Below are 19,131 nucleotides of genomic sequence, written 5' to 3' on the forward strand. Positions count from 1 at the left end.
TAACTTATCACTATTTATTTTTTAATAAAATGCATTTGCAGAAATGTCATCACAAACTAGTGCTACAAAAATAAATATAAAACAAATATACATGTTTACATATGTTACTTATAACATAAATATACATTATTTACATGTTCAAAATTCAGAAACTCCAGCATGTTTTGTCCATGATTCTTAACATGTCTAAAGTAGGGAAAACAATAAAAAAGCACAAATATACCACACACCATCTATATTTTTGCTTCAAAAGACTGTTCAATACAAACATATAAACACAGTAATTTCAAGGGTATATGTTCTAAGAGCAAAGTTAGGTGTCCTGTTTTAGTCTATGACCACTACATTTTGTGACTCATGTTCCATTCTGCTTTGTTCTCTCATTGGAAGACAGACATCCTTTATGGTACAGATTAAAATTCTCTTTTACAGAAAGGCTTTCTGAAGAAGTTTTTTAAAATAAAAATGTCACTTTACTTGAAAGCCAACAAAAAAGTTATTTATTAAACATATATCTAAAAGGAGCTTTAATCAATGAAAACTAAGAGTTGGATTAGAAAACATCAAAAGGATGGAAGAAAGACACTGTAATTTCTGTTTGATGTATTCTGGTAATTTTTCATTTTCTCCATACCTAAGTGAAGCAGAAGAGAAAAAGATAAAATCATAACTTAATCAGTTGGTTTGTATGAATACCAAAAGGCACAGTAATTCTTCAATGGCAAAAGGCAGTGCAGAAAGATTATACAAATTTATTAAGACACTAAAACATAGTCAATTTGTATCCTTTTAAAATAGATCAATTTCTAAACGTATTTAAATAATAAAATAGATCAAAAAACTTGAACAGATTTTATACAAGCTGAAAATCTAGATTCCTCATTAAGTTGAAGACCCTAAAGAAAATACAAACTAAACACATTATAATAACATTTCCATTAAATATCAAAATTTTCCGAACTACCATATCAAGTAAAAATCTGAACTTTTATCTTTGAACATGGGTTCTACCCATTTTATACCTTTATCTTTCCACTTTCTAGAACATTTGGAAGATGTTGTTTTAACAAGACCCCTCAACCTGTGAGTTCTTTAAATGATGGTACTGCATATATATACACAAAAGCAGTTGGTAAACACCCACAAACTATGTTTAGCCCAAGTATTTCCTCCACAATAAGCACTTTTCATAAAGTAGCATGTTTCTATTGGCATCATTGGCACCCCACCTCTTTTTAGTAAGTTATAGTTTGAAATGTGGAAACCAAACCACTGCTTTTTGTGTTGTTGACAGATTTTTCTTTGTCAGCATAAGTATTGTATTAGCCTGGCATATACCCTCATTCAGAATGAGTATATACATTCAAAAAATTCTTTTAATCATTAATCACTTTACATTGATACAGCCTTTCATTTGGGAAAAATAGTCTGGTTATCTATTAAAGACTTCCTGTTTCTGTGTTCTTTTATATAAACTAAGTATTAATACATTACTTAGAAGTTCATTACTTCTGAAAAGGGTCAACTCAGACTAAAGAACAGTAAGGCTAAAGCAATCTAACCAACTGGTGTGGATAATACATTCCAGCTACCTTGCATTTCTGTAGATAATCATAAAATATGTATTAAAAAGACTATGAGCTGCTTTGAATATATAACAGTATAAATAATAAGATTAACTTTGTCAACATGAAAAGAGTAACTTAAATCATTTATTTCAGCATATAGAGAAAAAAAATTATAGCAAAGGGCTGAATCTCAACCAGTATTTTAAAACTTACCTAGTTGTTTGACCATCTGGTGATGTATAACTAATAGAAGACACTCCTGCCTGCACGACCAACTGGGACCCATCATTAAACTGAACCCACACAGCTCCACTAGTTAACTAGAAAAATAGTAAGCATGCAAAATTACTATATAGCAGAACATAAATTCTTAAAAGGCACTCGTGTTTAACAGATTTTTCACATAGTTAAAAAATAACAACAAACCCTTCAGGTAACTACAAATTTGGGGCTGTGATGGCAGCAACATTTGAGAATATCCATATTTTTTTCAGGTGATTCCTTTAATAGATAGGACATCAGAAATTAAATTTATTCTACATAAATCCTGTTTTCCATTAATTTCTATTAGGATGTCTGAACAAGTGTTTTTCCTTTCCCATAGTATTTCTAGCCAAGAACAGATTTAGAAAATTACCAAACAACACTTCCTTAGGTTACAATTTTCATCCATGCTTTGTTCTTAGGCCATGAGAATTTTTGTTCTGCCAGAGAATGTTACATCTTTGCTTTTGAAACTTGTTCCTTTAGTTAATGTGCCTGCCACTCCAAACAGAGTACAGGAATCCAACACTTGGGTTTACATCCAGATTCTGCCAACTAGTAGGAACGTGCAAGTCAACCTATCCATCATAAGCCATAATTTTACTATCTATGAAAGGAGGAGATGGCATCAACTTTACTAGGTTTTATTTTGGGAAATAATGTGACAATGTATGTGAAAAACATGGTACTACATAGGAGGTACTCGACAAATGCTGTGTTCCCTTCCCTTTATTTCCTACCTATAAAGGACTAAGCTGTATTTTACTTCACTGGTAAGTAAAAATTCCATGTGCTATACTCAAAAGTCTCCAAAATTCAAGTTTTCAGATAACATGCACATATAGGTTTACACCTACATAAAATTCTTTAAGTGTAGAACCAACTTTAAAATGCAAAAAATCTTTTCTGCCAAATCAAAGTTACTCTACTAATATAGATTACAAATTTCTAAAACTTTAAATGTCTTAAGGATATTCTCAAGTCCTAATGTTTAGCCATTATCATGACCTCTACTTTAAAGACAAATGCCAAAAACAGGTCACCTAGGCCCTAGCAAGCAATTTGGTTGTCAACTAGTATCTAGAGTTTTCCAAGTGTATACAAATAAAAAAAATTTTAAATTATTAATGACATACCCAATGCAAGAAAGGTGTAAAAACTTTCTTGCAAAGAGAAATCTTTATATTTTTCGGTCATTGTCAATCACTGTGGAAACCAAATTACTACATACTTAGAAAATTTACATGCCTAAAAAGCTTCTCACCTGTGTAGCCCAACCAACATTTTTCACAAAAACAGACTTTAAAAGTTGTGCTGATTTAGGGAGACAATCTTTAAGACTTCTAGGAGAGCTGTTTGTTTCAGAAGCTGCACCGGTAAGGCCAAGTCCTTCATTTGTAACCACCTACAAACAGTAAAAGAAAGGAAGATATCATTCCTAAGCATTCCAGTAAGTCAACCTTAGCAAAAGTAGATAATGACCAGATTTTCATTATCTTAATTTATAAAAAAGAAAAGATAAAAAAAATTATCACATTATAGAAAATAAATGCATAGGACAGGAAAAAAAATTTCATTTTGGCAGACTTATTCATTTCCCCAAAGATATAATTTTTCATAGCTACATTTATAAATGGTTGTGAATACACACACATACACAGATCTATTTCTTTAATCTTGTATTTTACTACATTGCTATATCATCTTCATTGGCATGATAGTTCATTTGGTAAAAATAAAGTGTTTTTTTAACCATGACCCTATCATGGATATTAAGGAAGTTAATGATATTTACTAGCAAAAATAAAACTATATATACGTTAGTATATTTGGTGTTTTCCCTGAGGAGTCAAGTTAGGCCTCGCTGAGGTGCTTAAACTGAGAGCTGGAGGAGGAGAAAGAGCCATTAAAGGGTTCAGGAAAAGAACAGCAGGTCAAGTGAACAACCTGTGAAAAGGCCCTGATAGTGCTGGGGTAAAGTAGCTCAGGATGAGGCTAGACAAGTAGCTGGGTGACAGTAAGACACAGTCAGGTGGTTTTAATTTTATATCAGGGACATTAGGCAATCATTGAAGAGTTTAAAGTACAGAAGTGACATGTATTTACTTACAGGAGGATTAAGTCCTGGTGCCTGTTTTGGAGAAGCAGTACTATTTACGACCATTCTGTTCAGAGATGGTGGCTCTCGCATTGGGGAGTTTGGATCCACAGGAGGAGGAGGTGTTAAGGCCTTAGGTGAACTAGAACTACTTGGTCTTCTGAAGGAGAAAGACATGTCAAATACATTCCCTTAAAGCTTTCAATTTACAGAAAACAGAAGAATGCTCATAATGTAAACACTAAACTTAAAAAAAATTTACACATTTTAGTCATATTTAATAAATTTTCAAACATTTACCTTCCTACGATTATGGGGAAAAAAGGAGCACTTCCACTTTTCTTTTCCTCTTCTGAAATTATGGATTCCAGTGCTAAACAAATACGGTGGCCCTGTTTTAAAAGAGTGCTTTCTGTCATTACTTCACCTATGTCATTTGTAATGTTAGTAACTGGTTAAGAAAAAACCTACTAAAAGTAGGTACATACCTCATTAGCATGGTTCATATACATTTTTACCTCCTCTCTTAAGCTATTAACTTCACTTTCACCTTTTAAGGTGTAAGATCTGCCAGTCTTTTCGATCACCTGAATTAAATCTTCTGTTTTGTGTATCTTTGCTCCTTAAAAAATAAGCAGAAAATGCTTTATCATTTCTATAAATATTCAATATATGTATGTATATGAATATATATATTATCATACTCCAGTATACAGTAGCTCCTAGATCATTTACATTTACTCATTGGCCATTAATAAAATGAGGCTCTCAAAGTAGTATTCCAATAAATATATGCCATTTTTTTGGTATATGTCCATTTAAGTTCTAAGAAGAAGTAGCATATCAATCAGAATGTTCACACACACACACATGTCCATTTAAGTTCTAATAAGTAGCATATCAATCACACACACACACGTCCATTTAAGTTCTAATAAGAAGTCGCATATCAATCAGAATGTTGACACACACACACATGCACGCACGCCGTGCTAGGGAATTCCCTGGTTCTCTAGTGGTTAGGATTTTGAGCTTTCTTTCCTATGGCCTGGGTTTAGTCCCTGGTCTGGGAACTGAGATCCCACAAGCACATGGTGTGGGCAAAAAAAAACAACAACTGTGCTGAATTAAAAAAACAAACCCACAATTACAAAATTACAAGGTAAAGGGGCAAAAAATAACCATTTCTAAATGGCACTTACCATCATAAAACCAAACCTCAAAATCAGCACCAGGGGAATTCTCCATCAAAACACATTTAGCATATCTTGTAAAATAAGTAATTTTGGGAGATTTAGATCTTACAAGCTGTACAAATCTGGAAGCATATTGATATTTTCGCCAGTACTTTTCTAGGCAGACAAAAGAAAGAAATTACCTAATCTTAGGGAATGAAAATGTTGACATAAATTCAGTAACAGTCTTAATATTTATTTCTACTTTTTCTCAAAAATTTAACTCAAAAGTTAATAATTCCATTACCCACGGTTAATAATCCTATTAAAATATTTTAGGGATGGAAGTCTACTATTTTAATTAAAAATTTTTTAGAGATGGAAATAAAAATATTTTAGAGATGGAAGTCTACTATTTTAATGAAAATTAAAGACAGTATAAAATTCCCAAGATGTATGTAACAAAATCTGATGGATTAGTATCATGACTATTAAAAAAAAATCTCTCCTTGAATCACTGACTCCTTATTAAAAGTAAGATAATGACTCTAGGGAAGTTTTAATAAATGAAATGAAAAGAGTTCTAAGATATCAGAACCAAATGAGTTTGAGAAAAAGAAATGTAGCACTTTTTATATGAGTAAAGTACAGCATGCTAAATTTTTGTAGTTCCCTGTAACTGTGGTCATTTATGGGCTTCCCTGGTGGCTCACAGAGAAGGCAATGGCACCCCATTCCAGTACTGTTGCCTGGAAAATCCCACGGACGGAGCCTGGTAGGCTGCAGTCCATGGGGTCGCTAAGAGTCAGACACAACTGAGCGACTTCACTTTCACTTTTCACTTTCATGCACTGGAGAAGGGAATGGCAACCCACTCCAGTGTTCTTGCCTGGAGAATCCCAGGGACGGGGGAGCCTGGTGGGCTGCTGTCTATGGGGTCTCACAGAGTCGGACACGACTGAAGCGACTTAGCAGCAGCAGCAGCAGCTGGTGCCTCAGACAGTAAAGAATCTGCCTGCAATGTGGAAGATCTGGGTTCAGTTCCTGGATCGGGAAGATCCCCTGGAGGAGGGCATGGCAATCCACTCCAGCGGCTCTTGCCTGGAGAATCCCCATGGACAGAGAAGCCTATCAGGCTATAGAGTTGGACATGACTGAAGTGACTAAGCAGTAGGAGCAGCAGTGGTCATTTATAGTATTTAACAGTCTTGCCTACCTGCTTTTATTCTAATAAGGTTAGGTTAGATACGTTCTCTCATTTGCTTTCAAGTCACCTTAGGGAAGTCTTACTACTCAGTGCTTAATTTTCTAATTCATAATGTCCAGAAACTGAACTGGGAGTCAAATTTGGTTAACCACAATTACAAGGGATCATTATGTAGCACAGAAAGGTTTCAAAAGTAAAAAACCAGATGCTTCGTGTTGAATTTTTAACACTATTCTAGACAAATTGTAACTAAACAAATGCACAAAGTATATTTGTGGACACATGACTAATATTCCAGAGTTAGTTTTTCCTTAAATAAAATAAAATTCCATTTTAACACAGAACATGCCTGAACACTGAATTAGTAAGGTACAGCACATCTCTCCAGATACAAAGTTGTAAGAATATAACTTGCAGCCCAAATGAAGTCAAGATATTTACAGTTTACAATATCCACATGTATAGAGTTTATCTCTATGGATTTATATAAATCCATTATCTAAATTTATTCCCTGGTAAATTTACATACCTGGTAAATTATCAAAACTGTACCTACTGATATTATCAGTAGGTGAGGGTGGTCTATCAGCAAGAGGAAAACCTCTTCCATCATTTGGATAATAAATAGTGATCTGTCAAAAAATTTTAAAAATTCTAATTATATGCCATTAAGTTAAAGAACTATATTTTGTCACTAAAATTATAAAAGAGCTCACATGAATATTAAATTTTATCTTTATTGAAAACACAATACTCTCTAAAAGTAATTTTTTCACTGTTTAAACTTAAGCCTGAAGTTTAGATTTTGTCACTAGTTATAATTATTTTTTAAACCACACTACTTTATTTATAGTATGCTATTTTAGTTTTTGAATTCCATATATACTATAATATCAGGAAAAGTAATTTAAAAAATTGTTTTGTAATAGAATGAATGGAATGGTAAATACTTAAGTGATGAAGCTGCAAGATAATAAAAGTGAATCCACATTACCATACTCCCATCACTAGATATCTGAAGAACTTCTTTCACATATTCTTGAGATGCATAATCCTTCAGAAGCTCCACACATACCTCCTCTGAATCAAGTATGCTCACCTAAAAAAAAAACAAAAACTAAAATCAATAACAATTATTTATCAGAACATTCTGACATATATATTAGTGAAGAGCAAAGTACTTAACCATGGCAGAAACAAAAAAATTAACATAAAAATAAAATAGCTGCTTCACTGCAATAGTCTAGATCACAGGTGTATCTGAGCACAACTGTGAAACATAAGGAGTAAAGGTGAGATGGTATAATGAGGTGTGAAATAACCAATGAGCAGAAACGAAGCAGAAGGTAGGGTGGAGAATTTAAGGGCTTTGTAAAGAATAGCACTCCAATTAAAGGCAAGACTGGGTGAAACGGAAAACGGGATGAATAGGGAATTAAAAAATAAAAATCACTATTCCCAATACACACATTAAAAAAAAATCCTCTACTTATTTTTCATATTCCTGTTAAAACATCAATAGTTTGAGATGTTTAAATAGTTATATTTTCTAGTTTATCTTTTTGAGACTGGATTAAATGTAGAAACAATGAAAACAAAAGATAATACTATATTAATTTAGTGATTAGGATTGTGAATAATATTTAACACAGCATTTGGCCAGTATTACTTCTAAATGTTTTTCACTATCAATAATTTAAAGTTCATATCAGTTCACCATTCTTAAAGTATCCAGAAGAAAACAACAGCTATTGTTCCATAAACATGCAATCTCTTTTCTCTTATGTGAGTTTATCAAGTACATATAAAAAATACATAGACATTACAGAACTGAAAAGATACCATGCTTGATACCAGAAACCATATACTCAAGGAAACCATACAGTGATTTAGAAAAATAACAGACATACCACGGCCTTTTTGGTTTTCTGTCGGATTGGTTTCAACCTATAAGCAGTCAAAGGAGATGTAATGCTTCGTAATGTACGCTTCTGATAGACCAACGGTGGCTCCACACCCCTAGTCTTGCTTTGTTCAGAAGAAGGATCTAAGCCAAAAATAGATTCTTGTTGAATTATTTCAGGTTTAGTGTGATATGCAGTCATATATTTCATGGTATTCAAATGTTTTACAGAACGTGCATTATCAGAAGCATTGGGGCTCCTTTTGGCTCTGGTATCAGTCTAGGTGTTTCCTGATGTGTCCTGCAAATCTGGGCGGCCCTGGAAATCTCTTTTTGGGCTAATACTGTTGTGCTCAGTAGTTTCTCTTAAATGAGCTACAATATACATAAAATAAAGCAACTTAGTGAATAATTAAAGTCAAGTCTACACAAAACAATGTCATGCTGGTTACAACAGCATACTTTTTTATGAAGAACAAAAGAAATCTAGTTAAAACAAACCAAACTCATAATTTTTCAGTTTAAGATATGGCATAAGGGACTTCCTGGCAGTTCCAGCCATTAGGAATTGGTGCTTTCACAGCTGAGGGCCCAGGCTCAACTCCTGGTCCGGGAACTAAGATCCCAGAAGCCATGCAGTGCAGCCACAAAAAGAGAAAAAGATATGGCATAATAAAATAGTGACTTAAAAAAAAAAAGATAGTGACTTTAAAAGGATATTTCAAGCTAGCCTGCAAAAGAATACCTTTAAGTCTAAGACTAAGAAAGAAAAGATACCAATATGAAATTAATTTTTCAATCAAAGCAAAACTGCTGCTGCTGCTAGTTCGCTTTAGTCGTGTCCAACTCTGAGCGACCCCATAAATGGCAGCCCCCCAGGCTCCCCCTAGTCACCTACTAAATGGGTCACCTACTAATGCTAAACAAGCAACTGCCAATGCTGCAATAAATACAGATTTGAGAGGAGTTCCCAAATAATCATTCCACATAACATGTAAGCTAGGGACTATTTCATTTTTACTTACAAAATATGCAACTAAAGCCAAAACACACTAAAATATACAAAATAGCTTTAATATCATTAATACTTAATATTACAAATGTTATTTGTAGCTACATTTCTAAAAAAGCTCTTGTTGAACTTTACCTATTTAAATTTTATATATCAACAGTTCTAGAGTTCAGATGAAGACATCATTTTTTAAAAAGCCCTTAAAATGATGAGAGCATATAAAACTTTGTAAGGCAATTTTTCTAATGCTAAATCTAAAAATCCGTATCTCAGTTTTCCCCTTAAATGACTTTTACATGCTTTCCCCTCCTCACTACCATTATAATAGGAAATATCTTATATCAAATAATATACTTTAAAATTGCAGCAGCACTACTAGAGTATTATAAACAAGGTTACCCCAGGCATGTCCATGTTACCAAATAAGAAGTATGTATAAACACAGTAGAAGGTTAAGTACAAGATTTAAGCACAGGGCAGTTTTATAGTTTAAAACACATAAGGCTGAATTATCAGCTTTAACAAGTACACATGAGAAGATTAATTATCTTTTGGGATCTTGAAAATAATACACACACACAAAAATAGACTTGTGGTGACAAAACAACTCTACTTAAATTACACCCATATATTATGCACTTTGAAGTAATATGATACTTAGTAAAAAATTATCTTCCCCTCTCCATATGTTTCTTCCATATGTTTCTTTTTTATTCTCACTTTTCCCCATAATTATTTTCCAACCCACTTCTGTGAATCTAGCATGTTCATTAAGGAGAAATGTTTAACCTTCAAACTCTGGGTCTATAAATGAAATAATGACTTAATTAGGTTTTAGTAGCTGTGTAGTGTTATGCAAGGTCCCACTGGTATACTGTGATATCCATACCCCCTTATAGTCAAAAATAAAATCAACCATCTTTTGATTATTTTATAGGCACTGACATAGGTACTTATTACAGAGAGACTGTGAGAGCAGAGGGGTTTAGAGACTAAAGTCTCTGAGCCAGACTGTGTGGGTTAGACTCATGTCTATTTATGGACAGTGTGGCTTGGCAAATTAAGCTTTGAGCACTATAACTTCCTCATTTGTAAGACAGGACTAACAATAGTGTCTTCTTCGTATAGTTTTTGTGGGAATTTAAAAAGTTAATGATAGGGAGGTGGGAGGGGGGGTCATGGTTGGGAACGCATGTAATAATTAAAGATTTTAAAATTAAAAATTAAAAAAAAAAAGTTAATGATATATGTTAAGCATTAAGGACAGTGGTTGATAGAGTAAATACTCAAAATGTACTGTTATTACTATAACTAGGTTTATTCAAAATGCCATTATTTCCTTAAGAAAATCCAAAGAGAAAACTGCAATGCTTGCTAAGTGGCCAAATTATTAATATTTTATTAAATAGTCCATTAAAAACTCACCATTTATTTGCAGATTCCCAAACCATTGTTGCACTGTTTCAGTCTGAGGTGTCTGGTCAGGAAATGGAAAGGGAGTTTTTCCTGGACAAAGATGATTGGAGCTAAAGAAAGAAAAAAAATTTTTCCATAAACTAAAAATTATCTGATAATAACTTTGTAAAATAAAAATACTTTAAAAAGAGAGATTTCTTTTGATACGAACACCTAAAAACTTTTAGATTAATAGTAGAACTCAATATTTCCATAACTAAATTGTCTCTACGAAGCTAAATTCCCATGCCAAAATGCCCATGGCACTGTGACACTATTTCTATATGGCTACTATCCTCTTGTAATTTAAGAATAAAAATCAGAGGGGAAAAAAAAAACCAAACACTAGTCACTAAAAACCTAGTCTTCATGTGAGAAGCAGGTAACAGTATGATTCCTCATCACTTAAGCTCAGAATGATGCTAAAGCTGAAACTCCAGTACTCTGGCCACCTCATGTGAAGAGTTGACTCACTGGAAAAGACTTTGATGCTGGGAGGGATTGGGGGCAGGAGAAGGGGATGACAGAGGATGAGGTGGCTGGATGGCATCACTGACTTGATGGACATGAATCCGAGTGAACTCCGGGAGTTGGTGATGGACAGGGAGGCCTGGCATGCTGCGATTCATGGCGTTGCAGAGTCAGACACAACTGAATGACTGAACTGAACTGAACTCTCTATTTGTGTGTGTGTTTATGTATGGTTACTGTTAAGAGTACTTTAGGGATCACACATGTTTAAAATATGGTGCACTGCACTGGAGACCTGCTTCATATAAAATTAAACATGACACTAAAAAATAAGTATTAAACACATACTACAGATACATCCATGAGCACATATACTCATTTTAATTCTTAACTACAATTCAAAATTATCATTCTGATTTTCTATTAAAAAATAGAAATCATAGTTAAGAAGTGCGCCAGGAATATCTGATAGGGTTAGAAAAAAGATACCCCCAACCTTAGTTACAAGCAGCTTCATGTTTGTGATAATACAATGCTTATCTAAAAGTAAAATGCTTTTGATAGAATTATTCTTACAGTGCTTGATTGTTATCAGGTCCTTCAAAAGATCCAGAACTATTGGATGTCTTTTCCTTAAAGAAGTGAAAAATATTAGCATCGTTGTTTGTGGGTGAGTATCTTTCATGTTCCTCCACTCCTGACCGTTTGGATTTTGCAAGCATTTCTGCTGAGTAACATCGTTCCATTGTATATGTTTTCACTCGCAACTGACCATGAGAAGTCTCAGATCTATCAGAGGAATGGGCTCTACGAAGGTATCGAGAATGCGGCCTTTCTTCTGCCTCTTGGATTACTCTTCCCCTTCCACTATTACTGGTTTCTTGTTCTTGATTGCCCCATGAAGTATAAAAGCTGCTTCCATCTCCTGAAGAAGAAAAATCACTTGGATTTTTACTCTTTGGAAATATAGTCATTTTATTTGGGAGTGGCTGTTCAATCAAAAGTCGTCTTCTGTCAAATAAACTACCACTTATACTGGTACTGGAAGAAGCTGTAATTGCTGTAGAAATTGTGGCATGTCCACTATCAATCGAGTCTTCTACAGTTCCTAAATCCTTACTTTTTTTTGAAGAGTTTCGGGACATAAAAGGATGATCTAATACTGAAGACAGACTTAAACGATCTGCTGGATTTCTACGAAGTAACTGGTGAATGAGGTCCTTGGCTTCTCTTGACAAAAAAGTTGGCATTTCATAATCTGCCAATACTACTTTATTTAATGTGTTCTTGACCGTGTCAGTGTCAAAAGGCGGTCTCCCAATAAGTAACGTATAAAACATACAGCCCAAGGACCAAATATCAGATTCAAGTCCATGTGCACTTCGAGTTGCAATTTCTGGAGAAATGTAATTAGGAGTTCCACATAACGTATAGTGCTTTTCATGTGGCATTTTCAACTGAGTTGCCAGCCCAAAATCAGCAATCTTGATGTTCATATTACGTGTAAGTAAGAGGTTAGAAAGTGTGAGGTCCCGGTGTAATATACCATGCGAATGGAGATATAACATTCCTGTGATGATTTGGTGCATGAAGTGTCGAGCTGTTAGAATGCAAAAAATAAAAGTTACAACTTAGAAAATCTGAAGATTCAGTATTTAGAATACATTATGAAACCCAAGTACATAAGCTAATATTACAATTAGTGAACTGGTTTGTGGCTTAGTTTCACCAACCAAAATACCACTTTAATAATTTTTTTTTCCACTCTGATAATTTTATAATATTCTTTAATATCTCCCTTTAAGACATCTAGGCACTCCTTTTAATCTTTGTCCTTTAAAACTGATGAGTTTTCTAATACAGTTAAGGGATGCTTACTTTTATTAAGAATTGAGAATGACTAGAGTTAACTAGGGTAACCAGAAGTCCATAGAAATTAAGAGAAAATATTTATAATTTAACAAAAAATTCATAAATACACTCAAATTTTAAAAAACAGAAAAGCAACCTAAAGTTCCTTTGATGTCCCCATGTTCTGCATGCATAGTCAGTAGTGTCTGACTCTTTGCGACCTCATGAACTGTAGCCCATCAGGCTCTTCTGTCCGTGGGATTTGGTTGCCATTTCCTTCTCCAGGAGATCTTCTTGACCAAGGGATTGAACCCGCATCACCTGCATCTCCTTGATTAGCATGTGGATTCTTTACCACTTCACCACCTGGGAATTGGCCAACTATACTTTCTCTTCTGCGAACAGTTTCCTTATATCCCTCATCCATTTTCCTATTCAATTGTCTTTTTCTTTTTAGGCATGCCTTATTTTTCTTTTTTGATCGCACTGGGTCTTGGCTGCTCTGTGCAGCTTTTCTCTAGTTGCAGTGAGCAGGGGCTACTCTTCACTGCATGGTGCATGGGCTTCACTGTGTGTGCAGAGCATAGGCTCCAGGCACACGGGTTTCAGTAGCTGTGGCACATGGCTCAGTAGTTTCAGATGGCTGGTTCTAGAGCACGAGCTTAGTCTCTCCGTGCCATGTGGAATCTTCTGGGTCAGGGATTGAACCTATGTCCCCTGCATTGGCAGGGGGACTCTTAACTACTGTACCACCAGGGAAGTCCAGGCATGCCTTATATTTTAAATATTAATTGGCCAGCCATTTATTTTATAAATATTTTCTTCCTATCTTTAACTTTGAAATTTGTTGAAGTTGCTCAGTCGTGTCTGACTCTTTGCGACCCCGTGGACTGTAGCCTACCAGGCTCCTCGGTCCATGGGATCTTCCAGGCAAGAATACTGGAGTGGGTTGCCATTTCCTTCTCCAGGGGATCTTTCTGACTCAGGGATCAAACCCAGGTCTCCTGCACTGTAGGCAGACGCTTTACTGTCTGAGCTACCAGGAAATTTGTTGACAGTATCTTTTGTCATATACATTCTTGGTTTTAATTAAATTGGTAATTCATCTCCTTCCAATTTCTGTAAGTTATGTCTTATATAAGAAGACCCTACTATATAAGAAAACCCTACAGTATTATGAAAAAATATTCATCAACAATATGTATATGAATTTATTTTCAATTTGTATAATGTTCTTACTTTCAATCTAAGGATATAAACATTTCCATGATTCTTAATATGTGTGACCAAATTGCTTTCTAAATGGGTTAAATATAGAATCAAATGGACAAAAAGCCTGTCAACAACCATCTTTCTTAGATTTCAATCTAGCCTGCAATCTCAGTTAGCAGGGTAAGATAATTTGAAAACAATCATTTCTAAAACTTCCTTGGTGGTCCAGTGGGTAAGATTCCAAGCTCCCAAATCAGGGGGCCCGGGGTTCAACCCCTGCTTGGGCAACTAGATCCTGCATGCATGCCACAACTGAGTCTGCAAGCCTCAATGAAGATTCTGGGAGCTGCAACTAAGATGCAGCACAGCCTAAATAAATAAATAGACAGATAGAAAACAATCATTTGTGTGATGATACAAGGACCTTACTTGGTCCTGATCTGAAATATAAAAATGTTACTTCTAAGAAACTGTGGAAGCTGAAACTGACAATGTGTTTGATAGTAAGGAACCATTAGGTGTGATAGTGACTTTGTCCTTACTTTTTTTTTTTTAAAAGTCTGTCTCAATTAGAGATAAAAAGATGTCTATGATTTGCTTCAAAATACTCTGGGGCACTAGGGGAATAAGAAGAGCAAGATGAAACTATTTGACCATGAGTTGATAGTTTTGAAAGATGACCGGTAAGTTCATAGGGGCTCATTATATTACTCTCTCAGTTTAAATGTTTGACATTTTCTACAGCAAATGGTTTCAGCAGGTACTTGTGTTTGACTTAGAAACTACTTTATAGTCATCAAGAGCATTTTTTCTAAAAAACTTTTCTAGATATCAAAGGATACACATTAAACTGTGACCAATGATTTAAAATGTTGTTTTTAAAAGAAGGATAGTAAATTTCTCCTTCTACTTTATTTCTGTAACACCTAAATTATTCACATGAATTAACAGCTGTTTAAAGTTTGGTAGGGGGGAACAGTCTCCTTTTGTAGCCTAAAATAATAATTGAAACAGTTTTACTAAATATTACAAAATAGTCATTCTTCAAAACTACAAAAAGTAAAACTCATATCTACCAAAAAAAATTTTTTTAAGGAAAAAAAAGAAGTATGGCTTACCTTCATTTTCTGAGAATGGTTTTCTTCTATTTTTTAAATACCTGTTCATTTCTCCATTATGGCACATTTCTAATACTAGGTACACATAATTGTTATCTTCAAAATAGTTATACAGCTGAAATGTAAAAGGGTGTAATAAATTATAATAGAGAAAAATTCCATGTCCTTGGCCACTTTTATAAAATGTGTATCTTACCTCCAAGATAGAAGGATGTTTCAATTGGCAATGTATTTTCACCTCATTTTGGACTCTCTGTACCATTCCAGCTTTGTACATGGCTTTCTTATCTATCTAAAATAACATGAGAGTTTTAAACATTCATGATAAACTTTCAAATGTGAATTTGTCATGTTAACTTTGAAAAAAGAAAATATACTTTGAAATATTCTTTAGTCCTTTTATCTACTTTTTAGATCAATTTATTCCGTTGTCTGTTTTCCCCATGCACCCAGCAGAGTGCTTGGCAGAATGAACTAATAAGTTTCTCTAATGCATTCCAATATACTCTATCAACTTAAAGAATTTATAGTTCAACTATCAAATCTATGATAACAACAACACCACAAATTTAGCAAAGTTTTAAAAGAAAACTTCCCTTTCCTTTTCTACTGGTTTAGGTGTTTCTTAGCTTATATTACTCCTGTTAGATTGACTCCTAACAATCAAGAATAGTATCTTAGCCTGTTACGGTGCAAAACAGAATTATGGACAAGGGTATTCTTCTTATAAACAAATTATTATTTGTTCTTTGATTTCTACCAATTACTCCAAGTATGCATAATCAGAACAGATACCAGATCTAATGAACATCAGTAAAGATAAGGCATTTATTTAAGATATCCTTCAATTCACCTGTTGGCATTACCGTATTTTGCTTAAGCAATGGGCTTTTTACACCATAAAGAAAAGGCTGGCAGGTAAGGAGTGTCTAACATCTCAAGTAGCAAACCTCTCTAGTTATCTGCAAAGTAGAAGTGAGAAACTGATTAATATATTCTTACCATTTTGATTGCAACTTCCAAACCAGTGTGAATGGACTCAGCTCTATAAACACCAGCAAATGATCCTTTACCAAGCAGATTTCCAACTCTAAAATCCTTAAAAGTTAAAATTAAAGAATACGTGTGATGATTTCCAGAAGTAGAAAGGAAGAGAAATAGGAAGGGGCTGGAAAGAAGATAAACAGGATCGAAAGGAGAATTTGCATTTAAAATTCAAGCAGGTATTACACCTCAATACAGCTGGTGTCTGGGGTAGACAGCATGTTGACGGCTTGTGTGTCTGTGAGCTTCCAGGCTGGTTTCTAGATGCAGCACCCTAATGATCTGGTTCCTTAGCCTCAGCAACCTCCTCCCTCCTCCCACCTCCAGCCAACCCCTGAGAGCTAAGGGCTGGAACGGAATCCCGCCGCAGCTCCCGCCGGAGGTAACCGCCATTCCCCTGGAGAAGGGGGAGACACCCTAGCCCTGCTCTAGCGCGGCAGCTCAGGCGGGATCGCTGACCAGGGGGCGCGGTATCTACGGACAGAAGGGCGGGGCCACAAGGGACTCACCTGTCCCACGGCCGCCGCATCTCCGAGGGGCGGGCCGCTCCGCCCCCAAACAGCAGGGCCCGGGTGGTTGGGACCCTCCCCAGGCACTTCGGAGCCAGCCCTGCAGCTGTTAGCTTCGACTTATCCCCTTCCTGCCAGGGTCTCGAGACCCGGCACTCCGACTCCCGCCCGCCCTACTCGGGACTGCCGAGTCTTTTCACCTCGATCTTTTCTCCGATGCAGGTCGCCATATTTCCAGGCCGCGGCCCGTGCTCCCCGGATCAGCTCCCTTCACGCAGTTCCTTCGAGGCAGCACTCCAAGCAGCCAGCGGGTCTTGGCGCCCATCAGGCTCGGTTCTCTAGGCCGCCGCTCTTTGCGACGACAGCACAGCCTCCGAAAGGTCTACCGGGCACCTTCTGAGGCCTGGGCGGCGCCTCCGCGCTCCCATTTTGAAAAACTCCCGCCGGTGGCTGTCCTCAGAGGTTGGAGGTGACGTAAGGAGGCAGGTCGCTCCGTAGAGGCCGAGCCGGGCCGCGCATGCGTGATAGGCGCCTTATCCCTCCCGCCTCTGCACGAGGACCGGAAGTGTTTCGGCGTCCTGCAGCTTGGCCGGAAGTGTTGGCAGTTCGGCTTTTGGGAGACCAACTCCAGACGGATAAAAAAGGTAACTTCGAATGTGGTCATTTACTCACTTCAGGGTGTGAAAAGGTCCAGCTTTCAATTCCGTAAAGGACTTAAAACAATTTTTAAATTCCAAATACTTAAAGTTGACGGGACAGCTTGTTGTTAGTCTTTTCCGACTTTTACAACTCATTAACTTAAGCAGCCGTTTACAGCTCAATGCTTACTTACTCCAGTGTTTCATAACTGATATGAGTGGACGCCGTACTTTAAGAACATGGACTCCTTTATTTGTTTTGGTAAATTTCTATTAATTACAATGCTATTTGTGTAATAACTCATGTTTAAGAGCTCTTACACGCGTGTGATAATGTATGTCGACTTAAATGCAAAACGTATGAGTTACGAGTTAAGTTTTACTTGAGGCAAAATGAGGTTAATAGGCGGGGAGACAGCATTTCAGATAGCTCTGAGAAAATTGCTACAGAGGCAGGAGGGGAAGGTTAGTCTATATATGTGATTTTGGTGAAGGGGGAGTACATTGCAGTCAAGCACATATTTTTTGCATAATGTTTCTGCTAGTCTCCTGTTACCTCTACAAGTATTTTAAGTCATGTGCAGCTGCAGCTGCTGATTTTCAACACTCGTGAAAGGAGTTTAGGGTGGAGGGCAGAAGTGAGGGACTCTGTGCTCTGTAGAAAGCTGGCAGAACAGGTTTTCCAAATAGATACTTTCAGGAGCCGATTTTATGAGCCCAATTCTTATACCTCCTTATATCTAGAAAAACACTAGAATCCTTATGGTGAAGACTGTTTCTCCTAACTAGCAAAAAGCTTCTTTGCGGTCTGAGCCACCAGGGAAGCCCCAAGAAGGAAATGGAAACCCACTCCAATATTCTTGCTTGGAAAATCCCTTGGATAGAGGAGCCTGGTGGGCTACAGTCTACGGTGTTGCAGAGATTCTGACACGACTGAAAGTGACTTAGCATGCATGCATAATCATGCAGAATCCACCCTTCACCTTAGAACTCTTTTGGTGTTGTATACATTTTATGGGTTTGAAAAAATGTATAATGACATGTATCCATCATTATAGAATTTTCACTGCCCTAAAAATCCTCTGTACTCCTCCTGTTCACCTCTCCCACCCCCAGTGCTACCTGCTAAGTCGCTTCAGTCGTGTCAGACTCTTTGTGTTACACTGGGCTGTAGCTGGCCAAGCTCCTCTGACCATGGCATTCTCCAGGCAATAATACTGGAGTGGGTTATCGTTCCCCCCTCCAGAAGGTCTTCCCAACCCAGGGATCGAATCCATGTCTCTTAACATCTCCTGCATTGGCAGGTGAGTTCTTTACCTGTAGCGCCTGCGAGGAGAAGGCAATGGCAACCCACTCCAGTACTCTTGCCTGGAAAATCCCATGGACGGAGGAGCCTGGTGGGCTACAGTCCATGGGGTCTCGAGTTGGACACGACTGAGTGACTTCACTTTTACTTTTCACTTTCATGCATTGGAGAAGGAAATGGCAACCCACTCCAGTGTTCTTGCCTGGAGAATCCCAGGGACAGGGGAGCCTGGTAGGCTGCTGTCTATGGGGTCGGACAGAATCGGACACGACTGAAGTGACTTAGCAGCAGCAGCAGCGC

General features: G+C 36.6%; 1 protein-coding gene and 1 long non-coding RNA gene across 6 annotated transcripts in view; one reads left to right on the top strand and one right to left on the bottom strand.

Annotated features, from left to right (window-relative positions):
- On the bottom strand, positions 1 to 17,390 carry PLK4 (polo like kinase 4). Of its 5 annotated transcripts, none has more exons than XM_069557445.1 (16): positions 17,088 to 17,390; positions 16,337 to 16,432; positions 15,531 to 15,622; positions 15,335 to 15,449; positions 11,730 to 12,753; positions 10,653 to 10,753; positions 8,223 to 8,359; positions 7,307 to 7,411; positions 6,842 to 6,944; positions 5,133 to 5,282; positions 4,419 to 4,552; positions 4,231 to 4,322; positions 3,943 to 4,090; positions 3,097 to 3,237; positions 1,782 to 1,888; positions 1 to 634 (listed from the first exon to the last, which is right to left on the bottom strand). In XM_069557445.1, the coding sequence occupies exons 3-16, from the start codon at positions 15,609 to 15,611 to the stop codon at positions 532 to 534; spliced, it is 2,541 nt and encodes an 846-aa protein (XP_069413546.1). In that variant the 5' UTR covers positions 15,612 to 15,622; positions 16,337 to 16,432; positions 17,088 to 17,390; the 3' UTR covers positions 1 to 531. The 5 variants fall into 5 exon arrangements, with proteins under 5 accessions (XP_069413546.1, XP_069413545.1, XP_069413542.1 ...); XM_069557444.1 differs by having other exon boundaries at positions 3,943 to 4,087; positions 15,531 to 15,626; positions 17,088 to 17,387; XM_069557441.1 differs by having other exon boundaries at positions 15,531 to 15,626; positions 17,088 to 17,387.
- LOC138422481 (uncharacterized) overlaps positions 16,770 to 19,131 on the top strand; it is a 19,388-nt gene continuing 17,026 nt past the window's right edge. Inside the window, exon 1 of the long non-coding RNA XR_011249888.1 lies at positions 16,770 to 17,531. This is a non-coding gene — a long non-coding RNA (uncharacterized lncRNA). The remainder of the gene's footprint in view (positions 17,532 to 19,131) is intronic.

This window comes from Ovis canadensis, chromosome 17 (assembly GCF_042477335.2).
Source record: "Ovis canadensis isolate MfBH-ARS-UI-01 breed Bighorn chromosome 17, ARS-UI_OviCan_v2, whole genome shotgun sequence".
Lineage (NCBI taxonomy): Eukaryota > Metazoa > Chordata > Mammalia > Artiodactyla > Bovidae > Ovis > Ovis canadensis.

What these genes read in the sequence shown, in the direction of transcription:
- PLK4 (XM_069557440.1), bottom strand. Translation starts at nt 16,599, where the DNA reads ATGCTGTCTACCCCAGACACCAGCTGTATTGAG. An exon ending in ATATGAACCATGCTAATGAG is followed by an intron (nt 4,323 to 4,418) that starts GTATGTACCTAC and finishes CTTTTAAAACAG; the next exon opens with GGCCACCGTATTTGTTTAGC. An exon ending in CACCAGGACTTAATCCTCCT is followed by an intron (nt 3,238 to 3,942) that starts GTAAGTAAATAC and finishes TACTGTTTGTAG; the next exon opens with GTGGTTACAAATGAAGGACT.